Source organism: Citrus sinensis, chromosome 3 (assembly GCF_022201045.2).
Source record: "Citrus sinensis cultivar Valencia sweet orange chromosome 3, DVS_A1.0, whole genome shotgun sequence".
In the NCBI taxonomy this organism is placed as follows: domain Eukaryota; kingdom Viridiplantae; phylum Streptophyta; class Magnoliopsida; order Sapindales; family Rutaceae; genus Citrus; species Citrus sinensis.
This window is the reverse complement of record NC_068558.1, coordinates 41,284,785-41,310,494: the sequence shown is the minus strand read 5'-3', so window position 1 is coordinate 41,310,494 and position 25,710 is coordinate 41,284,785. Positions and strand designations below refer to the sequence as shown.

General features: G+C 32.2%; 3 protein-coding genes across 4 annotated transcripts; 1 reads left to right on the top strand and 2 right to left on the bottom strand.

The window, feature by feature from the left end:
* The first annotated feature begins 247 nt into the window (after positions 1 to 247).
* Positions 248 to 2,499, top strand: LOC102620458 (transcription factor MYB52-like). 2 transcript variants are annotated; one of them, XM_052435852.1, is made up of 3 exons: positions 248 to 1,132; positions 1,266 to 1,673; positions 1,838 to 2,499. In XM_052435852.1, the coding sequence occupies exons 1-3, from the start codon at positions 697 to 699 to the stop codon at positions 2,056 to 2,058; spliced, it is 1,065 nt and encodes a 354-aa protein (XP_052291812.1). In that variant the 5' UTR covers positions 248 to 696; the 3' UTR covers positions 2,059 to 2,499. The 2 variants fall into 2 exon arrangements, with proteins under 2 accessions (XP_052291812.1, XP_006479198.2); XM_006479135.4 differs by having other exon boundaries at positions 249 to 1,132; positions 1,769 to 2,499.
* An 8,172-nt stretch (positions 2,500 to 10,671) lies between these two features.
* LOC102620168 (WUSCHEL-related homeobox 11) lies at positions 10,672 to 12,617 on the bottom strand. The gene is made up of 3 exons (XM_006479134.3): positions 11,931 to 12,617; positions 11,632 to 11,807; positions 10,672 to 11,008 (listed from the first exon to the last, which is right to left on the bottom strand). The coding sequence occupies exons 1-3, from the start codon at positions 12,541 to 12,543 to the stop codon at positions 10,991 to 10,993; spliced, it is 807 nt and encodes a 268-aa protein (XP_006479197.2). The 5' UTR covers positions 12,544 to 12,617; the 3' UTR covers positions 10,672 to 10,990.
* Positions 12,618 to 22,553: 9,936 nt separating this feature from the next.
* Positions 22,554 to 24,144, bottom strand: LOC102608818 (peroxidase 44-like). The gene is made up of 2 exons (XM_006479271.2): positions 23,941 to 24,144; positions 22,554 to 23,339 (listed from the first exon to the last, which is right to left on the bottom strand). Exons 1-2 carry the CDS (start codon positions 24,142 to 24,144, stop codon positions 22,554 to 22,556), a joined length of 990 nt encoding a protein of 329 aa, XP_006479334.2.
* Positions 24,145 to 25,710: the final 1,566 nt, after the last annotated feature.

The window sequence follows — 25,710 nt, the reverse complement described above, 5'->3', positions numbered from 1 at the left end:
CAAACTAAGTAGTATACCGTTATTGCATCCAAACACATATATATTATATAATAACAATAATCAAGCACCACCATAGTTTAAATCTATGTTTTGGGTAATTTAAAAAACAAAGCTCATTCCTACATCAACCAAAACCGAATGGATTAACAGAATCTATCGTTAAAAAAATCATAACAAGAAAGAATAAAATAATTAAAAAGAAGAGAAAACAAAGTATTTAAATAGAGGGGGGTGCGTATGTTCGATAAGAGAGTAAACAGAGCAGAGAGACAGGTGGTGTGGGACATTGGTTGAGAGTATAGAGTCGCGACTGAGGGTCATTTGAGTTTCCGTTTTCCTTTGAAAAAAGCAAAAGCCTTTCCACAAAGAGACAAAAGTGCTTCTGGTTTTCTCCCAGAACCCAAGAAGCGCTTACACGCACCTCCACCACACCCCACCCACACGAGCGGTTCTCGATTTCCATGCACAACAGAGCCTGTTACTATTTGCTTTGGTAAAAGCAAGTTAGCATAAGAAGAACCAACAATTAGCATTTAGAGATCTCCTTATCTTCTGTCCATCTCTCTCAAGTCTCAAAGAATCTTGTGGGTTCTTCTCTTCTTTTGAAAGTTTTATTTTCCTTTTGTTTTTGTGTGTGTTCTCTTTGGGGGCATTTCTTGTTTGTGCTCAAGCCCCATTTGGGTTCTCTTGGAAACAATGAGTCTTCAAATTCTGAAGGGTGGTGGCGATGGCAATGTTTTCAATGGAGTTCATCAAGGGATGAACTTTATGGCTCCTTCTTCTCATCTTTCTCTGTCAAACACTTTTGGGACTAAAAATCCTGAAACTGGGTTTCAGATTTTGAGCCCTTGTCCTATGGAGATAAATAAGAAACCATGGGAAGCTAGGAGAATCTGTGTTGAGGAGAGAGATGGGGTCTTTGGTGTTCATAAAAATAAGGGGCTGTCTTTGGATTTGGGCGAGGAAGTTGAGGATGTTATTAAGCGCCCTGTTTCTGGAAAAAATGGCCACACTAAGCTCTGTGCTAGAGGCCATTGGAGGCCAGCGGAAGATGCGAAGCTTAAAGAGCTGGTTGCTCAATATGGTCCTCAAAATTGGAACTTGATCGCTGAGAATCTTGAAGGAAGATCAGGTAATATATTTAAAATCCAAACAAAATAAGAAGAAAATACTGTTTCTTTCTTTTTTTTTTTCAAGGTAAAAAAATGACTTTTCTGAGGGGTATTTTGACCGTTGTTGATTTTGTTTTAATTATTTGTTTCCAGGGAAGAGTTGCAGATTGAGATGGTTTAATCAGCTGGATCCAAGAATCAACAGGAGGGCTTTCAGTGAAGAAGAAGAAGAGAGGCTGTTAGCTGCTCATAGGTTGTACGGTAACAAATGGGCCATGATTGCCAGACTGTTCCCCGGAAGAACTGATAATGCTGTCAAGAATCATTGGCATGTGATCATGGCTAGGAAACACAGAGAGCAATCCAGCATTTATAGGAGGAGAAAGCCCTCTTCTGGTCCTTTCCAAAACAACAATATTAATATCAATAATGCTAATGCTAGCAGTGATGAATCAACTATCTCAAGCAACAATGAATCTGCTTCAACAATCACTGATCTTTCACTCACTCCCTCTTCAGCTAAAGTGTCTCCAGGATACTTCACTAAGTTTTCTCTAATGGGTATGTGTTGTATTTTCAGTTCTCTTTCATTTTCTTGTACTTTTTAATTAGATTATTGTTTGTTGAGTTTTTGGGTTTTGATAAAAATTAAAAAGGTCGTTCATCACCTGGAGAAAAGGAGATTACGAAGGGATGCGGAGATGTTGACAAAATTTATGACACAGGCTATGAGTTTTATCAAGCTGGGCCTATAGGAGGAGTGGTTATGAATGTGGACCAGTCTGGCCAGACAGATTCAAATTCAGAAGTCTCAGCAAATGAGTCAGTAGGCAACAACAACTCCAACAACAACAAGGTCAATCTCTCTATGTATGGGGAAAATGAGACTAGCTATGAGAAGATCAACATGCCCTTCATTGATTTCCTTGGAGTTGGAGCTGCTTAAGAAAAGTTTTGGGTATTAGAAAAAATCAAAAATTCAGAAAATCAATCAGCCAGTGAAAGAGAAGCAAGCAACCAATGAGTTGAGTCCAAGTCTGCAGTAGTAGGTCTTATCTCTACAGTCTTTAATGTACAGTAGTATCAGTGCAGTTAGTTCCATAAATGGCAAAAGAGAGTAACAGTAGAAAAGGTTAAAAAAATAGAGAGAGAGATGAGTAGTTGTTACAAGTTATATAATAATTCTCTGAAACTTGTAGTAGTTTTGGACTTATCCAAGCTAGCTAGCAGGCTTTGTTATTCTCTGCAAATTTTATGTCAATTTTCTGCAGCATGTTGAATGTTGATGATGCTATTGCTATGCTAATATCATGTTAAGGCAAAGCCAAAGTTGTTTCTCCTGTGACTTTCTGACTCATAAATGAAACTGCCTGCCCATCTTTCATGACTTTTCAATGCTGTTTGGTACACTTTTTTTGACCATGTTATAAGTGTGTTTCTTTCTTTGCTGTAATCAATTTCTCCTATTATAATATCAATCAATATATGCCCATCACTACAGTCGCAACGCCACCTGATGCCATATTTTCAATGGGGTCTACAAAATTTTTGCATGAGTCCTTTTTAACAGTACCTTATAAATGTGACCTTATAGTTCTCTCCATGTATGGTCGTTGTGCGATCAATTTTCAGAAAATAAATAGAAAAATAAAGTAACTTTTTTTTTTTTTTAAATTACACTTTCTGTTCCCGAGAAAAAGAAAAGTTGAATGGGCTCTTAGACAATGACGGAGGCGGTGGGAACAGACAAAAAATTGCAATAACGGAGAGTATCGAGTAAGAGAAACGTATCTAATTTGTATATTTGCCTCATAAATTGTCATAACATGTATATTATGATATGGTTCTAATTAAGTATGTAATTAAATGTTTCATCTTCTCTTACCGGGCGATATAGGTGGATACTACAATGAATTCGTTGTATACATCTTCCTTTATTTTATAATACTAATTAATCTTGAAGTAAATCGTGCAGATTATGGTAGATAGCAAGTGATGTGCCGATATGGGATGATCGTATACAACAATTGAAACACAATCTAGTACTGAACCTTGTAAAGTGAATTTTGATGTTCTTGTATGTGATTATTAGTACACAAGTAATATGTTCGGAATTAACAAATATGCAATGATTTTTTTTAAAAAAATTAAATACATGTATTTGAGTTTAGGTCTTGCCAAGAATTCATTAAAAGAATATTTACTAGGAAAAATCTTTGACTTGGAGGCTCGTTATCTATTAACGCATCGCCATATATTATTTTCAGCCAAGCGCGATAATATTTATACACATATGGGAAAAAGTGAATGGATAAAGAACATTATTTCAAGAGCAACAAAAACTTTTTAAACCAATATTATAAGCCTTGATAAACACTAATATATTGAAAACCTAGACTTCATAGATCACTACAAGAGGTTTTTCCCAACTAAACTTAATATATAATATACTGGCACATACAAATTTATAATTAAAGTCGTCCCTTGATTTTTTTAAAAATCATGTGCGAGTAATTGTGCGGTTAATATTTAATTGTTTTTATATTTTTTATCTAATAACTTTCAATTACCGGTTTGTATTTTGCCCAAGAGAAGCTGAAGTCAAGAAAAAATCATGGCATCATGCTCCACGTTAATTGTATTTTATCTTCAAAAATCAAAACATTACGAGTTCCTCAAATCAAGGGTAAAAGTAGCATGTAATTAATTTGTCAAAAAGTTACCATCAAAATTCACAATAGGTGTAGCTAGCCTTTGAAGGTTGATGATGGTTACTCAGTAATCTTAACATAAATAGGAGACGTTTTGAATAATTAGCCAGAACGAACGCCTTGATGAACAACCTACCCTCCTCCAAAAGGAAGAAAAAGGTAGCAGGGTAAGTTTTAAACTATGATTACTGTTTAAGATTAAAAAAAAAAGATTGATGTATGTACGTAATTATGAATTCTCCAACTGGTTCATCTAAGTTGCATTAAACCAAGGTTAATTTTGACTTGGTGACTGACTTGACTTATCTTATGATCATTCATAAATAAGTCGCATTAATTTATTTAAAGAAAAAAAAAGAAGAAATCTTATTTGATAAAAACTTGATTCAGTTGGGGGCATTACAGGTGATAACACTATTACTGTATTACATCATGTTACAGTATGGACGTAGGGTTTAAAACCTAATGATGACGTGTCGACACAGAACATATACGATTATACTTAAATTATAAAATGACAGTGGTGCTCATTAGAACACATCCACGTTTAAATAATAGTAATTACCACTTTTATATCTTTTATATATTACACAAACCACAGACAAAGTAAAGTTCGTAAAAGATCAATTGTGGCTCAGCCTTTACTTTCGGGTTATTAACTTATTATGCTGGGAAATAGCAATAATTATGCTTGATTTAGGGTGTACACATTGTATTGTATGGAAACAGATCCGGTGCTCAGCTGAGCTTGTGCTGAGCACCGGATCCTGGTCCGTATTGTGTTGTATAAAGATTGTATTGCGGTATCTCGTATTAAATTAAAATATAATATTATGTTTGGTGAAGTATAAATTGTATTATATAAACTAATATTTTTTGTTTTAATATTTATATTAAATTAATAATTAAATATTCATTTATATTTTATTATTCATTTAAATTTTTATGATTAAATTAAATAATTTTTACCTCCGGCCACCACAAGCCACCATACTTTAGTGCCATTTGAGGTATATTTTGGTACCAATAGATGGGGATATGGAATGATGCAACTATTACTAGTAAGGAAATTTTCAGTCTCTGTAAATCTATGGTCAAAGTCTCCATTTTTGAAATTTTGACTGTAAATTTACGGCAAACAAAAACCTTTTTTCCCGTAAATAATTGCACCATTGCATAGCCTCTACAAATAAGGATTTTAATGGTATTAGATTTTAGTGCAAAACATGACGTTATGCAGTGGCCGGCCACCATCGAATTGTCGTCCGCAGTTTCATCAGCACCAGTGCCAACATATTTGAGTTTTTAATTTTATTTAATACTATATGCTTTTATTTAGTTTTTATTAATTTTTTAAAATTTTTTAATATGAACACCATATTAAACAAATCCGATTCAGGTTTGTGTAATGTAAAAATGTTTACATTATGATATATTACAATATATCATAATGTGAGCTGAAAGATTTACTAAACATAGGATTGCATTAGATTGACTAATGCAGTTCTATGTTGATTTGATGTGCCAAACACACCCTTATGGCCTTATCCTTAGTGTTTAAAATTTTTCTGATGACTACTAAAATCATTGAGAAGCATGCATAGGGTGGGAGTAGCAATTAGAAAATGAATCGGATCTTTTTTGGTGCCGGAGTAGATTGCACCATTTGTCCCTAATTAAATTTAATCTATTCGTGAAAGTGCTTCAAGTAACTTTAATTCCAAACATGGTTCATTGCTTCATGCAAATTATCTTTTCTTACCTTTCTTTTACTTTTTCTTTTTACCAGCGTAAAAACAAGTTTAAAGTCATAAGCATCCCATGTACTGTCGGCAACTCCAAAAATTATTACCAACAAAATTTAAATGAAATAAAATAAGTCTGGAGTGCTTAGGAAAAGGTTGATGTCATAAATAGTACTTACTTGACATATACACTACTTCTATTACATTCTTACCAAGTATTTATTATTTGATGATTTGTTGATTTGAATATATTGATGGTAATTTTATAGAGTTACATAAAAGCACGAATATAACATCAATAAAATTTAACCATTTTTTTTTCTCTTCATACCGACGTTATCAACTGCTTAATTTCTGTTTTATATCGGGTAGATTTGTTTTTAGTTCTTTAAAAAAAATAAATAAAAATAATTTTGAAGTAAAAAGAAAAACATGCAGGTAGTTGATATCAAATCTTAAAAGAAGAAGAAAAAAAACTCATTAAGCCCTAATGAATGTTCATCAATGAGTTTGCAATATTGAATATGCATAAAAAATGTTAAAATTTAAGTGGAAAAAAAATGCCAATATAATGTAAATTGATGGGGTGTGAAGGATGAAGAGTAAGTATAACCAAAAATAAATTTATTACTTAATTAGATTTATGTTTGTACTTTTAGGTCATTTTAATTAAGAATATATAAATTAGGAATGACAATGGGGTGGGGGAGGCCTATCCCATTCCCCACCCCACCTCCATTAAAAATTTTGCTTCTATTCTCTACTGCATTTCCCAATAAATTTAGTGGGGTGAGGAATTCCTATGTGCATGAGGAATGATTTTCTGGTCCTCACCCCATTCTCCACTTACTTATTTTATAATAGTTATAAATAAATAATTTCAATAAATTAAAAATTAGAGACTTAATTAAAATCATCATATTATAAAGTATTTAAATTATTTTAAAACATATCCAAAAGTTTAAAACAATATCTCAAAATGATATTAAAACTAACCAATGTTTGAAGAGAGCAGCAACTTATGAGAGAACAAAAAACATAACAATATTTTAAGGTTGAATGAGAATTATATTGTAGGATTTTCTTTTAGTTGTAGCTTTATATTAAGTAAAAATTATAAAGAAAATTTATTAACGAACATTGTAATTGATAAAACAAAAATTATTGAATAAAAATTAAATAAATATTTATATATAAAATAGAGATTGGAGTGAGAGTGAGGTGGGAGTACAAAACTAAACCCCACTCAATTAAAAATTTTAGGGTTATTTTTTTCTCATTCTCCAAAAATTATTTAAAATTTATTCCATATGGGAGATCTCTTAGCAGGATTTGCCATCCCTCATATTTGAAGAGAGTTTTTCGGTTGTGCCATTACATGCCCAATAATAGGCCAAAGCCCATAATGTACAGTTGCAGGCTAGCCCAACATTTTACCCATTACAAAAGAATTGTGAAATACACCAGGCCCAAAACATTCATTGTTGTCTATTGACGTCATAAGTGTTATTAGAAGTTAATAATGCATCTCAATAATACTACTGCTCCATATTAGTTTTAAGATTATTTGGATTTAAATTGAAAAAAATGACATGCGGTAATTAAACTGCGATGCAATATTTACTTTTTTTTTCTACCAATTCTAAATCACACACTTGATTCGATCTCAAGTGAAAAATTCAAAAGATGTGGTGATTAAATGGAAAGGCCAATGTTAACTATTTCACTACCATTATATTCAAATAACTGTAAACTTAGGTTATATCCCGAAACAAATCAATATTTCAATTCAAATAAATGTACGGGGCAATCTTTGAAGTTAGCACTTGAGACAAGTTAAATAAGATCACGTATATAAACAATACAAACCCTGTCCACTAATTGTTAATGACTTTTGCATTTGCAATCATCCGAATTCGAATAATAATAGAGATAAAAATTGATATTTAACGGGTAAATTTTTTTACTTCCATTCCAAACCTAAAAAAAAAATGTACGCAAATAATTTAAAGTTAGTAATTTACTAATTTTAAGAACTCATTCAAATTTATTCAAACTTTTATGGGTAGAAAAACCAAAATCAGAATCAAATGGGTTTGCAGGTAAATAATTATTATTAAGTTAAATCATAAGAACGTTTAATTAGGCCAGAGATGAGAATCCAATAATTTTGTTATTCCACAAAGTCAACTTGATTTTAACTTGGTAATTCCAAATTACCTTTAAGGTGTGTGCATATATATGTATATGTTGAATACTTTATGGCATTAAGTTCCCTAACTTACGGTATTTGTTAACCGTGTGAAGAGTTGTCGTCTTCAATATCATCATTTCATACTGTAAAAATGAATATCCAATGTATCAATAAAGAACAGAAAACAATAGGTCAATAAATTTTTTTAATTAAAATAGGGGTTATATGGCAGACCTATAAATGCAAGATTCAAGCCTGTGTTTTTAAACGGAGTTGTAAGTAATCTTGACAATAATCTAGAAAAACCGTGCAGGATTTGTGAAAAAATGAACCATTTGTTCCTTTCAAATCATGAGCTCAAATAAATTAATACTGAGCAATTATACACATATTGGATTCCCATTGTAGGTTGACTGATTTGTTTCCTGGTCAAAACAATTGCAGAATCTATGTAAAAACTTACAAGCCTCAATTTTTAATCACCTAGAAATTACACCGTGGAGTAAAATCATTATATTGGTTCACATGGCAGCCAATAGAAGTTGTAATTAATCTTTGATTTTCACATGTTATTTCTTAATAATTGTGCCCTAATGTTTAGAGAATAAAATAAAGAAATCTCTGAACAAACATCCGTCTGCATTGGATTGGTTATATCGGTCGGTGTTGAAGCCCCAAGTTGGCGATTTAATTTCATTTCATGGGTTTTCGATACTTCCATTCAATGGGGAATCCAAGTACCGGCCCTGCACCCAAATTGTATAAAAATTTAATACCCTGAACAGGAAACAACTGTATCTGGGATTCTTTCCAGGAAATTAATCCTGTGTCCGTTGTCACTTCACTAGGAACGAGTTTTTTATATGACTTTGATGACAACCGCATCAAGATTTGCAAGAATATAAGTGCAAGATTTTCTTTGACTTGGCACTTTGTTTTTTATTCTGATATTCTTATTGTTAACTCTATAAAGAATTTGTATCTCTAGTTTTAACGTTTTTTCTTCAGATATTACACTTCAAATTTTTTGAATTGCAAATATAAATTAACTTCTTTCGGTGGCAATCATGTAACATTTCTTGAAAAGAGATAAAGTGGCTTTCGATTAACATTAGGATATTCAGTGATAATATCACTTAATCATTAGGCGAGTTATGTTACACAAACGATGTATACACACACACACGCACACTAATTTTGTGACACCAAGAATTTTCATACATATTACAATTTCTTTTTTCAATCCTGCAAATTTAATTTGAGGAAACTTTGTAAATTTAGTGTTATTAGATGTATATCCACTTCAAAGTTTTTGAATTGTTTTAGTAAATTCACTTTTTCTTTTTTTTTTAAGAATAAGGTTTACTACATGAGTATATTCATATATATGATGCAATCATATAACATTTTGTTAATATAATTAAAGCATTATTGAATTGATATAATATCACGTGAGTAGATAACTCATTAGAAGGCGAGTTACGTTGTACAAGTTAAAAAGAACATATTTGTTTTGTGACATAAAGACTATCTCACTCTAATAAAATATGGAGGAAGCTAAAATGCAAAAATAAATAAATAAATAAAACATAAGCTCTAATGTGCTAAAGGTGCTTTATCCACATTGATGAAAGGATAGTACAATTGAGAGATAAACTATCCCCATATTTGTGAAGAATTGGAAGAAAATTAATACTCTAAAACTATCCAGCAATTCTATTTAGTTTTCTAAAGGTTCAATTTCAAAGTTACACTTATCTTCTTTTTTATTTTTTAATTTTTAAAATTTAGACACTTTACATTGGTTTTCAATGAAGACTGAGAAAACCTCACATTATTAAGACAAACAAAATACATAAATAATGCAATTTTTTTGCCTAAATATATATGTATATGCGACACAATTACGTATCTCTTCAGGAAAGGAGTTGGCGTAATATTAGGTTAGTGAGATAATATCACGTGATAACCCTGTTTATTATAAGATACATTACGAAAATAAAAAAATATATTTATTTTAGGACATGGAGACTTTTCACATATCTTGTAATTTCTTTCCCTTTTTTTTGTGGTTCTTTTCTCCTTTTCATTGTAAAAAGAAGAAGAAAATGTACAATGGACAACCTTAATTAAAGATTAAAAATAGTAAATAGGATTGATGAAAGAAGTTGGACGACCTCGTTCATTTCATGTTATTGCAAAGGTTAGTCACCTCTTTATTGTCACATTTTTTATATCATCTGCTGGTAAATGATCAAAAGTATTCTAGGCACCTGTTTATACGATGGCTATATAATTTTCCCTTTTTTATTTTTTAGCAGTTTCCCCTTCCTTTGATGATAAAATCCTCACACTGTTTTTGGTATGCAAAATTCTTACAGCTTTTGAATACAAAGCAGGTTTTGTGTGCTGATTTGAGTTTGATACATGAAGTTTCTGCCCTGCTCCTCTTATTTATTTATCTTTTCTTTTTATTTTTTGTTGTACGACCTGGCTTCCTTTTCCAGTATTAGTGAACTCAAGATGCATCTTCAAATGAAAATATGTAAGTGTGGATCTTCTTCCATGAATCTTTGGAATCACTGTGATTTCTTCTCACTCTATAGCCTTTCTGTGTAACAATTGAGACATTAAAATGGTAAGTTCATCCTGCTACGAACTGATTCTCAAACATAAAAAATGGAACTCCAAGCTATATATAGATCCAACGCTACTGATGAAGAGTACAGAATTACAAAATTTGTACTCGCATTGGACTTGTCTACTAATTAACGGGAGCTATATTAGACTGCCGCATTGATTAAACTTCGTATTCCAATTTTGTAGGTATGTATCACATCACTTATAAATCTACAAGACAATATGTTAAGCCAGTAACAATTAAATTAAATCATAATCCAACGTGACCAATCAAACACAAACTTTTTCCCAATGAAAACTGGAGTTCATACATCATAAAATCTACGGCAAGTTAATGACATAAATATAATTATTAATTTCATAAATTCACTACTCTCTAATGGTTCTAAACAGCCAATACATTGTTTCCCTAACATTATGCAATATTCAGGTAATAAGGGGGCAACCTATTAAACAACTTTGAAACAGATGAGTATAAAAGAAAGAACATATAGAACACAATAGCTAATAGTTTTTTTTTTTTTTTTTGGAATTACTACATATAAGAGGACGAAGCTCCCATTTGTTGCACCTTGATTTGATTCCTGTTTATGCTGGTCTTGAAACCTGTAATCAAAATTTCACAGCTGTTTTAGCCAGGTTCCATGAACCCACAGCCAGCCCCAAAAAAGGGAAAAAGAAAGGAAAAAGAAAGAAAATAAAGGAACAAGAAAGAGAGAAACCATAATCACTCTCTTAGCTTAAAAATTATTAATTTTTATTACTGTGCATTTTGACACCCTAATAACTGTACTACTTAATATGTTAGTGGAGCCTTAAGTACTGTATCATCAGTAATTTTTAAGTTTTTGGAATCTTGAACTGATTAAAATAGCATATAATGATCAAGAGTGAAACTGTAGACAGAAAGATTTCATGGAATTCCAAAAATTCCTTTCTTATTACCCGGATTATATAAGCTAAAAAAATAAAGTACGATTCACAGTACTTTTAATTATATATAAGTACCATTAATTATATATAGCTGGATTTGATCATGAGAAGGAATTTCATGATAACAGTACTAATAACACACTTATTATCAAATAATAATTACTTACCTCCCCCCCCAGAACAACAGAAAACTCCCACCAAAAAGACAACCCCCCCCCCCCCCCCAAAAAAAAAAAAGCCCAATGGAGACTGTGCATATGAAATGTTAACTTTAATTTGAAGATGTATTATTTTACCAGGAAATAGCTTTCACCATGCTGCAAGCTCTGCATTAGAAACCCAAATTCATTTGTTGGTATTGGCACGCCAGAGGAATGGACCAAAACTACATCTTGGCCAAACAAAGCTTTCATGTCAATTGGTCCCCTTGGAATTTCTGTTGGCGCACCATTGATAAAAACTGTGATAAATCCTGAAAAATTATGTTATACAACAAAAACCCCAAAATTAATTACGAGGAAATTTAGTGCCTAACTAAATAAATCAGAGGGACTAGGTAGATGAGACATGCAATTGATTGTTAATTATGGGTTACCAGTTTGGTACTGCAAATTTGATGATTCTGATGGGCATAACATTGATGTTACACTAGAGTTCTGGTCAACTACTTCTTGAAAACCCATTTGGCCAGACACTGAATATAGGGTTTCAACTCCATCACCACCACCCATAACTCCACAAAATGAAGAAGAGCCAGCAACAAAATTAGTACATGGAGTGGAACCAAAGGTAGCTGGAGAAGTAGCAGCAAACCCCATAGGCAGAGCAGCAGCCGCACAATTACTATTAATTTCATATTGAATTGCACCAGCTGCACTAGAGGCTTGTGCCTGCTGAATATTATTATTTCTTTGTTCCCCAGCAAGGCTAGCTTGCAACTGGCGTTGTCGGCGGCGAGATCTTGAACGTCTGTTTTGGAACCAGTAGAAAACGTTAGCATCACCAACAGAACCAAATTTTTCAAGAAGCTTTCTTATCCTCACAGTTTCATCTTTAGGAGGATTAACCATGCCACTATTGAAGATGGACTCAAGTATGAGAATTTGTTCAGGCTTTGGAGTCCATCTTGACCTCACTGGTTCAGTACTTCTCTCAGCTGAGCCACGACTTGGACTGTTATTATTAGCATCTTGGCTTTGATCTTCCATTACTGTGCTCAACGAAAAATGAAAAATATTTTTGCAGCTGAAACCTAGGTTTAAAAATATAGGAGAAAAGTTAAAAGCACATGAATCCACAGTAAAGTGCTTATAGGCGGTTGCTATATAAAGGCCTAATGGGAATAATGGTACTTTTGTGAAGTTACAATATCATCCTTGTGTTATTTTCACTTTTCACCATCTAAGATGAAATTTCCTTTTACCACTTTTTTTTTAAAAAAAATTTTCTTCACAATCATAGCTGTGAATTAAAATATATGTACGATTATCATTATTGATGCTTTTGACTATCATTTTAAACTATGAGATTAATGCATTAATTAAGTAGTCTTTTAATCAAAATATGAAAAATCTCTATTCATGGACTAAATTACCCATTGCATTAAACTTTTGGTTTAATAATTTTTCAACTCAATTTTTTAAATAAAATGTCATCTCAGATCCTAAAATTTCAAATACACGCATAAATACTTTCATGCATGTCTTAATGTCTGGATGCTTACAGAATTGATGTATATATAAAGGTAAAATATTCTTTATTCCTTAGACATCAATTTCTTATTAATCCTTGTATTTTACAAAATGATATGAAAAATTTATGTTATTACTTCTATTTATGTTAAACATCACTTTTTGAGGAAAATGTAAACTGCTTGATTAATCTTATTGACAACAGCAAAGACGTTAATGATCACCCGTCATAAAAAGAAAAAAAAAAGTATTCAACACTAACACAAGTAATGTAGCAGTATGGAGAATGACAATGCATCCCTGTTGGAGTTGGTTTTTATATTTTTGGTCATTGATAGATTTTTAATGCCCATGCCAATTTCACCCCTGGAGTTAAAAAAAAGGACAATTTCACATATAAATTAATTATGTGAGACCTCTAAAAATTGTAACTAGTCAATTTGTTTGTTGAAATATCAGATCTATTATTTAACAATATGCTTTTTACTATTATTTTAACATCACAACAAGGATCAAATGAAGTATTAAAAATTTACCAGGGACCAAAAAGATAAGAACCAACTCTAAGATGGACCAAAATATCATTTTTCCTTTTCGAAATGCAAGACTAACTGGAAATTGATACATAACCCTAAAGAATAAATATTAATTTACTCTTGTATAAATGAGTGATGATACAACCACAAATTTTTGTATAAACTTATCTTATACAAACTAATGTGACATTAGTTCATTAGTTGAATGAAAATATAAAATAATAGAAATAAATCATGTGAGCTAAGAGATATTTAGTTCAACCAATAAATTAACGCCACATTAGTTTGTACAAGATTTTGTGGCTATATCATTGCTCTACAAAATAAAATGTAACTGGATGACATTTACCCTAAATACATGCTTAAATGACAAACTTTAACCAATACTGTACAAAAATGTGCTTTGTGCCGCAATCACCAGAATTCGAGTAAAAAGTATGGGACAGTGGTTGCTATTAATTAGTTGGTGAAGTTTCCCATCTTCATTCAAATATTTAAAAAAGAATTATTAGTTTTATGATTGGATCTCCTTATAACTAGACTAGTAATTTTCCTTATTTATGTTCTTTTTTGGTCACAAAATCCACACACGACTTACCACGAAGATGATCACATGAAATTGATGAACTTATGAACCATTTTCTCGATTATCCAAGGTAAATGGAGTTACAAGCTAAGCTAGGGAGTTACAAGAGGAAGAATGAGAGACATCAAGTTTAAGTATATGGGAAAAACACTCAAAGAATTGGTCAAAATGGTAAAAAGAGGAACGATGAGAAATGGTGTGATGGTTGGACAAGCAAGTAAGCTAGGGTTTCGGCTTGGCAAGTGCATGTGAAGGTATGCATGGAAAGCTGAGTCACTGTATAGGAAGAGGCAATATTTTATTTTGATAATAAAATAAAATATAAAAAATAGAAAAAAAAGTTTAAAAAATGGGAGGAAAACTACAAAGAAATGGTCAAGAAACCGTGCAATAATTTAATATCTGTGACGTTAAGCAAACATGGCTTACAGTGGCACTGCTAGCCATCCCCTGTGTAACTTTTTATATTAAACGAGAGGAGGCAAAGGCCTCATAATGGTTGGCTTAAACATCGAACGCTTTTGCTCACTCTCTCTCCATTTTTTTACGTATTATACATTTTGGATAATTTATGTAACAGGACAGGAACCGATGGGAACTCTGTGTTCTCGGACGCGGTTTCTGTCTCTGTTTGCTGCTTTCACATTTGCCTTAGTTTCTAAGGATTCTGTTTGATCTTAGCTTGCACCCCTGGTACGGGTTTTGTTTCGTAAAAGCTATCGCTCGTGGGTTCCATTTTTTATTCTTTCAATATTTATTGGCTTTATAGTTCGGTGCCACATTGAATTATATGTGTATCATTTTTTATTCTTTGCATATTACGCATGACAAAGGAATGGTTCATGCAATCGCTGAAGAGGGTCGCCTAGTTGGCTTGGTTTGAAAAGAAGGTAATTAAGTTAATTAAATCAATTATGATGCCTTCATTCAACATTGAATAAACCCCGTGGTGTAGTTAACTTTACATGTGTGAAATGTGTAAAATAGTGCTTCTAGGTTGATTGATCTTCCACACTTAATTCCACGATGTCTTCAATAAGTAAGACATTCCATCTTTTTCTATTAAAGAAAAATTGTATGTGTTGAGGTGTCCTACGCTAGTTTATAAAATTGAAACTTTTGGGTTAAAAAAGAAAGATGGGGAAAAAAAAAAGATGAGCCATTCCATCTAACAATTAGTGGTTTTACATTAGATATTTTTAGGCACTAAGGCTTAGTTTGGTATACCTTTTCAAATAAAACTTATTTAAGTAGAGCTTTTATCAGTAGAGCTTTTGGCGAAAAAAATAGTTGTCTAGTTGTCAATGAGAGCTTTTATTAAAATTATAGCTTTCATTTCTTTAGAGCTTTTAGGAGAGTTTTGCCGCTGTAGTGGTCCTACCCGGCTCGAATATGAATTAGTCGGGGCCAAATGTGATCTTCGGATGCCAGATGGTTTAATACACCAAAAAAATTATAAAATTACTTGAATAGGCAAGTTAGTTAAAGTTATGCTATGAAGAATTTAAATAAGATTACAAAATAAAGAAAGCATATTTTAGATATTTTAATATTTTTTTAAAAAACGTTTTAACCTCTATTCCCAAAAGCTCAAATTTTGAGTTTTTACTAGTAGAGACTAAAAAACACCCAACAATAACAAAAAAAAAATTAAAAAGAGCTTACGAATTAAATAAAAACTTATATCCATTAGATAAGACGGCACTATAAATAATATCAGGGTTGAACCATTGATTAGGAGGGCATAAGTGTTTTTTGTCTATTGGCGCATTTTTCGTTAGGGTGAAGATTACTTTGTCCAATTCAGCTAATAATAGGAAGATTGTTGCGTTGTCCAATATTGTTTATAAGGGCATTTTTGAGTTAATAATTTTTTTTTGTTGGATACTATTATCCTAGGTCCTAATTAACAATTCAAATGTGAGCAAAAAATCTTCCCAAGTTTTCTTTAATCATTCTTTAAAACGTAGAGTTAGATAAACTTCAAATATAATTCTTTTAACCCGTACCTTCCATAAGAGTCGAACATGGACAGTTACCTAAATAAAGAGACTAAAAACAAGTATGACTTGGCCAAATAAAAATCAGGAGTAAGATATGAGCAATGGATGGTTCACTTAAAATATACTCTAACTTACTTTTATAGGGATATTGTTAGTACTCCTTACTAAAATCAGCATATACCACTCACCCTCTACTATTTTCATAACAGTCAATTAGCTCTCAACAGCATAATTTTTAATTTTTACAGTATATCCTTATTTTCAAATACATTTATATCTATATTTATTATTAATTAAATAAATCATATAAATTAAAATAAAAATAAAATATTAAATATTAAAAATAAGAAATATGGGTTTTGGTATGAACAAAAAGTTAACGTACCAATAAGATATTTTTCTTATATTGCATTGTAATTCTTAAACTTTTTTTATAATAAATACACATTTTATAGTTGAAGATAAAATATCAAATAAATAATCTATTCACCCTTCATTTTTCTTAAATTTTTTTATGCCGATGAGTTATTAACTATTATATAAAAACAGTATTTGAGTAAATGGTACAATCATATAATCTATATATGCTCATGAAAAATTATATTGAAAATGGGCGATCGATCCTTCGTGGAGAAGAAATTGATGGTTATTGGGGGTTTGATTTATTTTCCAATTTGTATAAAAAGACTCCGAAAGGAACCGCATTTGTGAGAGTGAGATAGATCGTTGGGTGAAAACACACACACACAAGGAGATGTTAAAGGTCGAGCAAATCAAAGCGAAAACGCTCAATGAATGTGCCCTAAAAGCAGAACCAGATGTTGGTCGGTGTCCCCTAGGAGAAGTCGCAAAGTTGCTCAAAGAGAAAAATTTGAATTTAATAGCAAAATATTCAACTTCATTGTTAATAAAAAAAATTAATAATAAAGAAAATTTTGTTGCTAGGTTGCTGATTGCCCCTTTCTGTCATCTCTACAAGGTTTTCTAGGGTTTTGGACTTTAGCCACAAATGGAAAAATGCCTACTAAAGTAGCAGTGAAAGAATGCCTACTTGGAGAAAAAAAAAAAAATTGCCTGCTAAAGTAACAGTAAAAGGAATCTTCACTGTGGTCACAGTCACACTTGAAGCTTTTCATTTTTAATTTTACTGTAGCTTTTAGTACTGCCAATGCTGCTGTCACTTCAGTTTTCTAGCTAGCTACTGACTGATTGATTTGATATGATTTGATGCAGCTTGTGCATTAAATAATTTTACTGTTTGTCCCTGTATCAATTTTCCAAAAAAATAATTTAGAGCATTTTTACTTAAACCCCAAAAAAAATTAAATAAAAAAAGAAAGAAATAACTATAATATTCTTATATAATGTAAGAAGAAAAAATAAATAAAGTAATTATTTCACATTATAACACCAAATTTCTTCTGTCTTTCTTTATTTTTTTTAAATATTTTTCAATAATTTATTACCTTTCGTTTGTTTTCTACCTAGAAAATGCCACTGTTCTTTTAATGGACCATCTTTTGTTGCTCTAACTGAAATATTATGCCTCTCATAAAAAAAGTTTTGTTTTATCTTTTTGAAGTTTGTAGTTAGATGTCTCAAGTGTCGTGTTATAATCTTTAGGATCAGGCTACGGTGTAACTGTGGTACCGTGTCTCAGTTGCATCCAGTCGTTGGATGCACTTAAATTAGTGAGGTCTACTGACATCCAACGACTGGATGCAACTGTGGCACGGTACCACAGTTGCACCACAAGTTTCCCCTAATCTTTAACTTTATATTGTCAGTCCAAAATTTTGAGGGACTACAAAAACAAAACCAAAAAGACATAATTTGAGAATGTGAAAAAAAAAAAAAACTTGAAAATTATAATACTAAAAAATCTTGTAAAATTGTTTTTGTATTAATTAAGGGTTATTTCATGTTCTCTTGGCTTTAAAATTACCATTTTTACATGTCTCTAATTTTTAAAATATTTTTATATTTTTCATAAATTTTAGAGAACTTAAAAAATATAAATTGTAATTTGAGATACGTGACAAGAAATTTGAAATTATGGGTTAATACCTCATTACCTTGCTTGTGAGGTCGAGGATTGTACTCTCCTTATATGTATTATAGTAACAGAATTTGTCATAATAAAGAACAAGCCCTTTCCTTCCTTCGAGTATTTTTTTACACTGAATCTCATATGCGTTACATCACATCTCATAACCAATAATATTTGATCAAAAAGAGAACTCCAGTCTCACTTAGACTTATTTTAATTACTTTATCAATGGTTAACATCATTTATCACTGTTATTTATAACTGTTCCTATAATGATTATCCATAGAATTTTATAAAAATCTAGCTGGAACCGATCGAGCACATTAATTTGCAGGATGATATAATGACACTCTAAAACTCTAATGTTAAGAGGTCCATCAGGTTACGGACTAAATCATTGATTAAGTGTGCATGATCTTCACTTTGCGGCTTGCGCAGAAAGTAAAATGAGTTAAATAATTACTGATCAAAAAGAAAAAACCTAATGACTGCTAAAGAGAGAAGAAGGAATCTGGGGTGTTACAGCTTGTTGGCGTGTCCCCATAAATTCTGTTTATCTTTTAATGCTTTAGTTGCCAAACCCTCACCCTATGCATCTGCCGTTCTTTTAGAATTATAATTACATTGCACTGATTGTGCCGTTTCATGATTACTCAGGCTTTTTGATTGTCTGCGTTAATTATTCATTACCCAAGTTTGATCTTTTATCCCACTCACAAGGAAATTTTGATATCCAGTAAATTAAGCTATCTGACTGACGGATTCTATGACATGTAATTTTGTAATGGAGATACATATAATCCACTAGAGAAACAAAAGGAGCGAATATATAAATTGATGTTGTCGAATAGGTGGCAGATATTTTACAATAGGATTGCATGTGCTCCCTTTGTGCCTGACTTTGCTTAAATTCGGAGCTTGTTGAACCCTTGAAGGTGCCAGCCAGCTAGCCCACAAGCGACATATAATGTCAACTATTAAGCTTTTCATTTAGTAACCGACACCAAATCTGATGCCATATAATGTCAAACTTTTAAACTGCAATTGCCATAGTGGAAATGGCGAGACTTCTGTATTTATTGGCATCCTAATCGTAACATTTTTTAGTCTTTATTATTCAGCGATCTCCTATGGCATCTAACAGTCTGTTACGTTGAAGGGATTTCAAGGAATATGTAAACATCATGTTGAATGGTGCTCGTTAACTAGGATGATCAATATATTGGAGTTCAATAAGATAGCGTCAATCACTAAAAGAGAGTCTTATAATATTGAAAAAGTCTAATAGATTGTAATCTATCTATCTATATATATATATAAAGTTGAGACTTGAGGAGACGTGGCATCACCATTTCTCATCTTTGTATATTCTCTATTATCTAATAAATAGAGAAATTTTCTTTTAAATTTAGCTTTTCATCTTCTCATAATTAATTTGACTGTTATTACACAATAACAATTATGTAAAGATTTTAATGAAGCATATTATTTGTAATAAACATCCAAGGGGGAGTGTTATGAATTTATTAAAATAAATGTAGATGTTCATAACATATATCTCTTAGTCTCCCCACTATCTCTCATTAGCAACCTTTAGCTTCCCTATAACTCCCACTATCTCACAAGGAATTATGATCCATAATTTTTCATTAATTTCATGGAGTAATTATGTAACTATAAAAGGAGAGCTCATCTTTTTGTTTTGTACACACACCATTTGAATGAATAAAATCACTTTATAATATATTCTCTCATTTTATTATTTATCTTGCGTTGCTTCTTTATTTATATTGCTGGTTAATAGCTTTTTTTTTTTATAAGGCTGCCTCATCTTAAAAAAAAAAATCAATTCATATTTTTTATCAGTTTCATCAAGTGTAAAGTAAGAAAAAATGATAATACTAAATTCTTTTTTCAAAGCCGCGTGAAGCGCGGTTCTATTTTCTAGTTTGCTTATAATATTGAAAAAGTCTAATAGGTTGTAATTTGCTTACTACTTAGTAAATTGTTTAATATCTAGCTGTAGTCTCATGAATGTAGGAAGAGATTTCTGAACCGTGTAAAAATCTTATATGTTCTTTATTTTTATTTACTGCTTTTTGTAAATTTATTAAATTATTTTTAACCAACAAACAAATCTTACAAAAATTTTATTACTTACCCAAAACAATGATTAATAGTGGTTTTCATTTTCTAATAATTTTAACTTTTAAATCAAACCATTGTTGAAATTGTATTTGTTTAGTAGTTCAAATCACACACTCTCACCTCATTCTCATTGTTTTCATTTTCTTCCCAACATAAACAAGTTATGGCATAGGTTGCTTTAGGTCCTACTTGGTATTGTGGTCGTACGGCTATAATTTTTAAATTACAATACTAAAGTGCTTAGTAAACACTTGCTATCATGATTTGGAAACTAAGTTGATTTTATTCAACGCTTATATGATCAATTTTATTTCATAGTTATATATTTTTTTTTACAGGAATTGCACCTGATTACTAAATAAGGCCTTCGCCCACTAGGTCAAAAAATAAAAAATAAAAAATTAGAGCAAAAAAGGCCCTAATTAAAATTAGATTGTTCTTCAAAAAAATTTGTTTGTCCCTATTATTCACAGATTTTTATTCAGGTCATTAAGTTTGCAATTTCTTTGTCAGCTCATAACCATCAAGCTTGATCAAAATTCAATCCGACCTAAAGTTAGATAGGCTAAAATCTTATGTCGCTCTGTCAGATTTTAAGTGGAGCAAATACCTATAATATATAATATAAAATTTTACGTCGAAAGAGAAACATAAAGTTCTTTTTTTTTTGTTTTAACCACGAGATATCCTGGGGAGAACCCCAACTGTGGGAGACACCTTTAAGCCCATACCACAACCCAGACTAAAAGTCTCCGCTCGAACCGGGAGGCACATGTTCTCCCAACAAAGGCGACTTTCCTGCGACTCGAACTGGGGAGCAAATCCAGTCAAACCACTTAAGAGGACTTCATTGCCAGTAGAGCCAACACTTTGTTGGTACATAAAGTTGTTCTTTGTTAGAGTATAATGTTGTATAGTAGGGATGACAATGGGGAGGGGAGGGGAGGGGACCAATCTCCCTGTACCCATCCCCGATATTTTGCGTATGTCCCCGTCCTCTCCCCATCCCCGTCAAAATTATTTAAGAGAATCCTCATCCCCTCCCCGAATAATAACAGGGAATCCCCGAGGGTCCCCGATCCTCGAATAACTAATACATTTTTTTTGTTTTCGATTTTGAGTTAATCATATTAAAGTAAAAAATTCAAATAAAAGTAAAGTTCGAAATATATCTTACATTAATATTTATTACAAAAGTCGCATACATTAAATTAGTAAGTAACGCAGCATGCAAGAGATACAAACTATCATGAACAAATTAATAGCCTAATACAAAATTGTTACAAATAAAATCAAATTTAGATTCAAAATTAACTTTTCAATGGTGGCGTGGGCACTTTATAAATGTGGACTATTCCCTTTACAGCACAATAGTTAAGTCGAAGCAAATCAAGAGCAAATATTAGATTAGATTAGATATTAAAATTGTGATTTGCTGTTGGCAATTATATATCTAAAAATAAATAAAAAATAGATTTAAGATAAATAAAAAATAGATTTAAGTTTAAAATATTTAATGAATATTAAAATTAAAACAAAAGTTTTGGGCTAATAGAATCTGTCCGGTCTTTTTAATGTCCTAAATAAAAATTTAGGACTTTAATTAGTTAATTAAGCCTAAAAGTTTAATAATATAAATATTTTGATATTTTTAATTTTTCCCAATACTTATAATTTTATAATTCAAATTTTATTATTTATTTACTAGTGATTTTAAAAAATAAAAATTAAATTAAAAATTAAAAATTAAAATGGGGAAATGGGTAGGGGATGAAGATTCCACTTCATCCCCGTCCCCTCCCCGAATAAGAAATTGGGTAAAAAAATTTCTCGTTTCTTCCCCGAATAAGAAATTGGGTATGAAATTATACCCATACTCTCCCCGAATGAGGAAAATCCCCGAGGGTACCCGTCCCCGTGAGGATTTTTACCATCTCTATTGTATAGTCTACCTTCTTTGGCACGGGTAAGGCTCGTTTCATTTTCTTTCATTTATGATTCAAAAATCAAAGAAAGTATATATAATTCATGAGAATCACAAATCAGATTTGTGCATAGACAACAAAGATGATAAGAAAGCCAAAATAATAAAAAATAATACCTTCTAAAGACATGGAAGGCCATGAATAATAGATTGCGACACAAAACACAAATTTTGGCCCAACGAATTCGTACAAAAATAAATTCCGAAACATATTGAAAATTCAAGCTCGTTTGAGTGCCCTACCCCTATTTGGTTTGCTTGCATTATTATCCCGATTAAAAGCACGGCAATTTTGCCTAATTTCTCCTTGACCGTCAGTAAGAACTTGGAGACTTCCCAATTTGACCATAACATTGGCGAAACTCAGTTGAAAGTCATCCTCATCATTAGCAAAATGAGCCACTATATCATGCGTAGATGCATCCAAAGCAAGTGCCTGATCAATCTGCAAAACCCCTCTCTTGAACAAAGTCTGATTATAGTACTGGCTATCCAAAGCTGTTGGCGTGCCGTGGTCCAAATTTGTCATTGGATCATCACTACCAGAACTTGCCTCACAAGCCTTGCTTAGCTCCTGAGCAAAAGCTGGATCCATGTCCGAATCAGGGAGCCTATCTTGAAAGAAGCTACAATGCACAACACCAACGGTGTGAGCTCCCAGTATGGCAACGGTTTCTGTTGTATTGAACCCTTTCTCAGCAAACATTTGCAATACGTTGGGAACAGAAAGTGATGTTCCTGGCAAGTTGACTTCATCGGCGTTTGATCGGAGACCGTCGCGCCTTCCAGTAGGAAGACTGTAATTGCGTCCTCCAGCGAGGGCCACGGCGTCGCGGGTCGCGAGTGCAATGATGTCCGCACATGAGACGGTTGAAGGGCATTTTTGCTCTAGGGCATTCTTTATTTCATCTATAATTTCGTATCCTCGAACAGTTAGGTTTGATCCTGAATCTTTTTCTGGCTGTGATCGGATTGTTGAGTCTATAAGAATTGATGCATCACAGCCCTGAAACGAGCACAATTAATTTTAAGTAATAAATACAACATATAATTTTATAAAAACTAATTCTAAATCTACTTAGCTCATATAGTTTTATTTCTTAGAACAACTTTTTTTTTTTTAAAGTTTAGACAACACCTCAATAATAATATGATCCCTAATTCTAACTCTCAGTAAGCATTCTAAAATCCAGAAAAAATAGGCTTGGTTAGTCGAATATCCATGGTTAACTCCATGGAAATTACAGTTTGAACACCATGAGTGCCTTTCTATCTTAGATGGTATAGATTTCACTCAAAATTGGGTTCACAAATGGCCTACAATGAACTCGGATTAGCTTAGACTTAAACGTAGCCATTTGGCCTAGGCTATTATATACACAAATATATATCACATAAATTAGATTTAGACATGGTCCAAAATAGATCCAAACTAACTGAAAATGACATTAGATATTTAGGCTGCACTGTAATAGAATTGATTTAAACTAGAACCAAGCATACCCAATCAAAATGTTAGTAATTGCAAAATAAAAAATAAAAAAATCCAAAATTTAAATTATAAAAAAAAAAACAAAAGTTCTCATTGTAAATAAACTCCCGCTTACATTTCCAGAAAAGCAATCATGAAAATGCATGCGCAGCAGGGCTCCAGTTATGGATCTATCCGTATTAAATCTTCTTTGCACCACATTGAAAATGATTGATTCTGCTTCTGGGCAAGACGAACTGTAAAAATTTGGAGTCAATTTAGCTAACGCAAGCGGAAGAATGAAGATGAAGAAGAGAAGAAATGAGCATTTTGTTCTCATTAATTTTCCTCTGAACCCTATTGAATGAAAACTATGGACTCTTTTTCGGTTGGTTTTAGCAATGGATTAAGAAGCTAATTTAAATTATATAAATAGAAGAGAAGCCAGAAAGCCATGGCAACAATGTAGAAAATCTAGTATGACGTGCAAGGATCAAAAGCTACGCATTACGCACTTACTTTGAAAAAAAAAAAACAGAAAATATTACATAAAATTATAAACAAAGCTCATTCCAAATCTTTCAGATTGCATGATGATTATTTTAGTGATTTTGATATCACTAAACAGGATAAGAGACAACTATGTTTCATTTATCTATCAACGTGATCACAATTATGTCGAATCTGGGGAATTTTCAACTTTAAGTGAGGCCAGCAGTCCCTGTTGCAGTTGTTCCATTCAAAAGAGACATTATTGATCTAACGATCGAGTATATAATTGAGACACTTTGTTTGATTTCACTGATAAAGATTGAAGACGCCCGTGGTAAATAGGCATCATATCGCGTATCCTTAGCATGCATATATATCTTTGGAAATAAGTCCCAATTATCTACTTGCGTTTCCGTTGATTGTTTTTTGAATTCACATTTCCATAGATTGTTAAGCTAAGTCTTAAAAGCCTCCACCTAGCGAAAAGCAGAGAGAATAAGAGAACAACTTGACAAATATTTTGCTCGCCATTGAAGTTGCATCAATTAACTTATCTAACCACAATAAAAATGGAATTTTTGCAATCAAAGGTACATACTATAAAAGCCGTCCCACCTGCTGGTGTATAACAATCTCTTCAATTCAAACTAGATTCTTTTTGTTTTTTTGAATGTAATCCTGATAATATTTCTGTTATCTTAATAATAGGTCAGCTTGATTATTGTTGAAATATAGGAGGAAGTTAGTTTTGATTCATTGTATTATTTATACTCTTTGATTCTAATGGAACGAAGTGAGTTCATTTCAATCTCTTTATGGTATCGGAGCAGCTCCTCTTTCCCTGTTAATATTTTTTTTTCTCTTTTCCCTTTCACATCCCGTGATGACTAATCCAAACAGCACATCCATTCTCCTAACTACCAATGAATCTCAACTCCTCACAATCAACACAGCTGCACAAGCTCCTCTCAAACTTACCTCCTCCAACTATCTCTCTTGGAAAATTCAATTTGAAACACTCTTCATTGGCTATGATCTGCTTGGCTACATTGATGGTTCCAAACCATGTCCACCCCAAACTCTAACTACAAACAATGTTGCCACACCAAATCCTGCCTACACCCTCTGGATTCGCGAAGATCAATTAATCCTAAATGCTCTCATAGGTTCTCTCTCACCCACCATCATTTAATTCATTGCTCGTGCCAATACCTCCCGTGAAGCATGGACTGTTCTAGCAAATACCTATGCCAAACCATCCCGTGGTCGCATCAAACAAGTCAAGAACCTTCTCAAAAATCCCACTAAAGGCACAATGACAGTCACTGATTTTCTTCACTCTGTCAAAGCTCGTACAGATGAACTGGCCATACTAGGCGCCCCAATAGAGGAAGAAGATCTAATAGAGAAGATC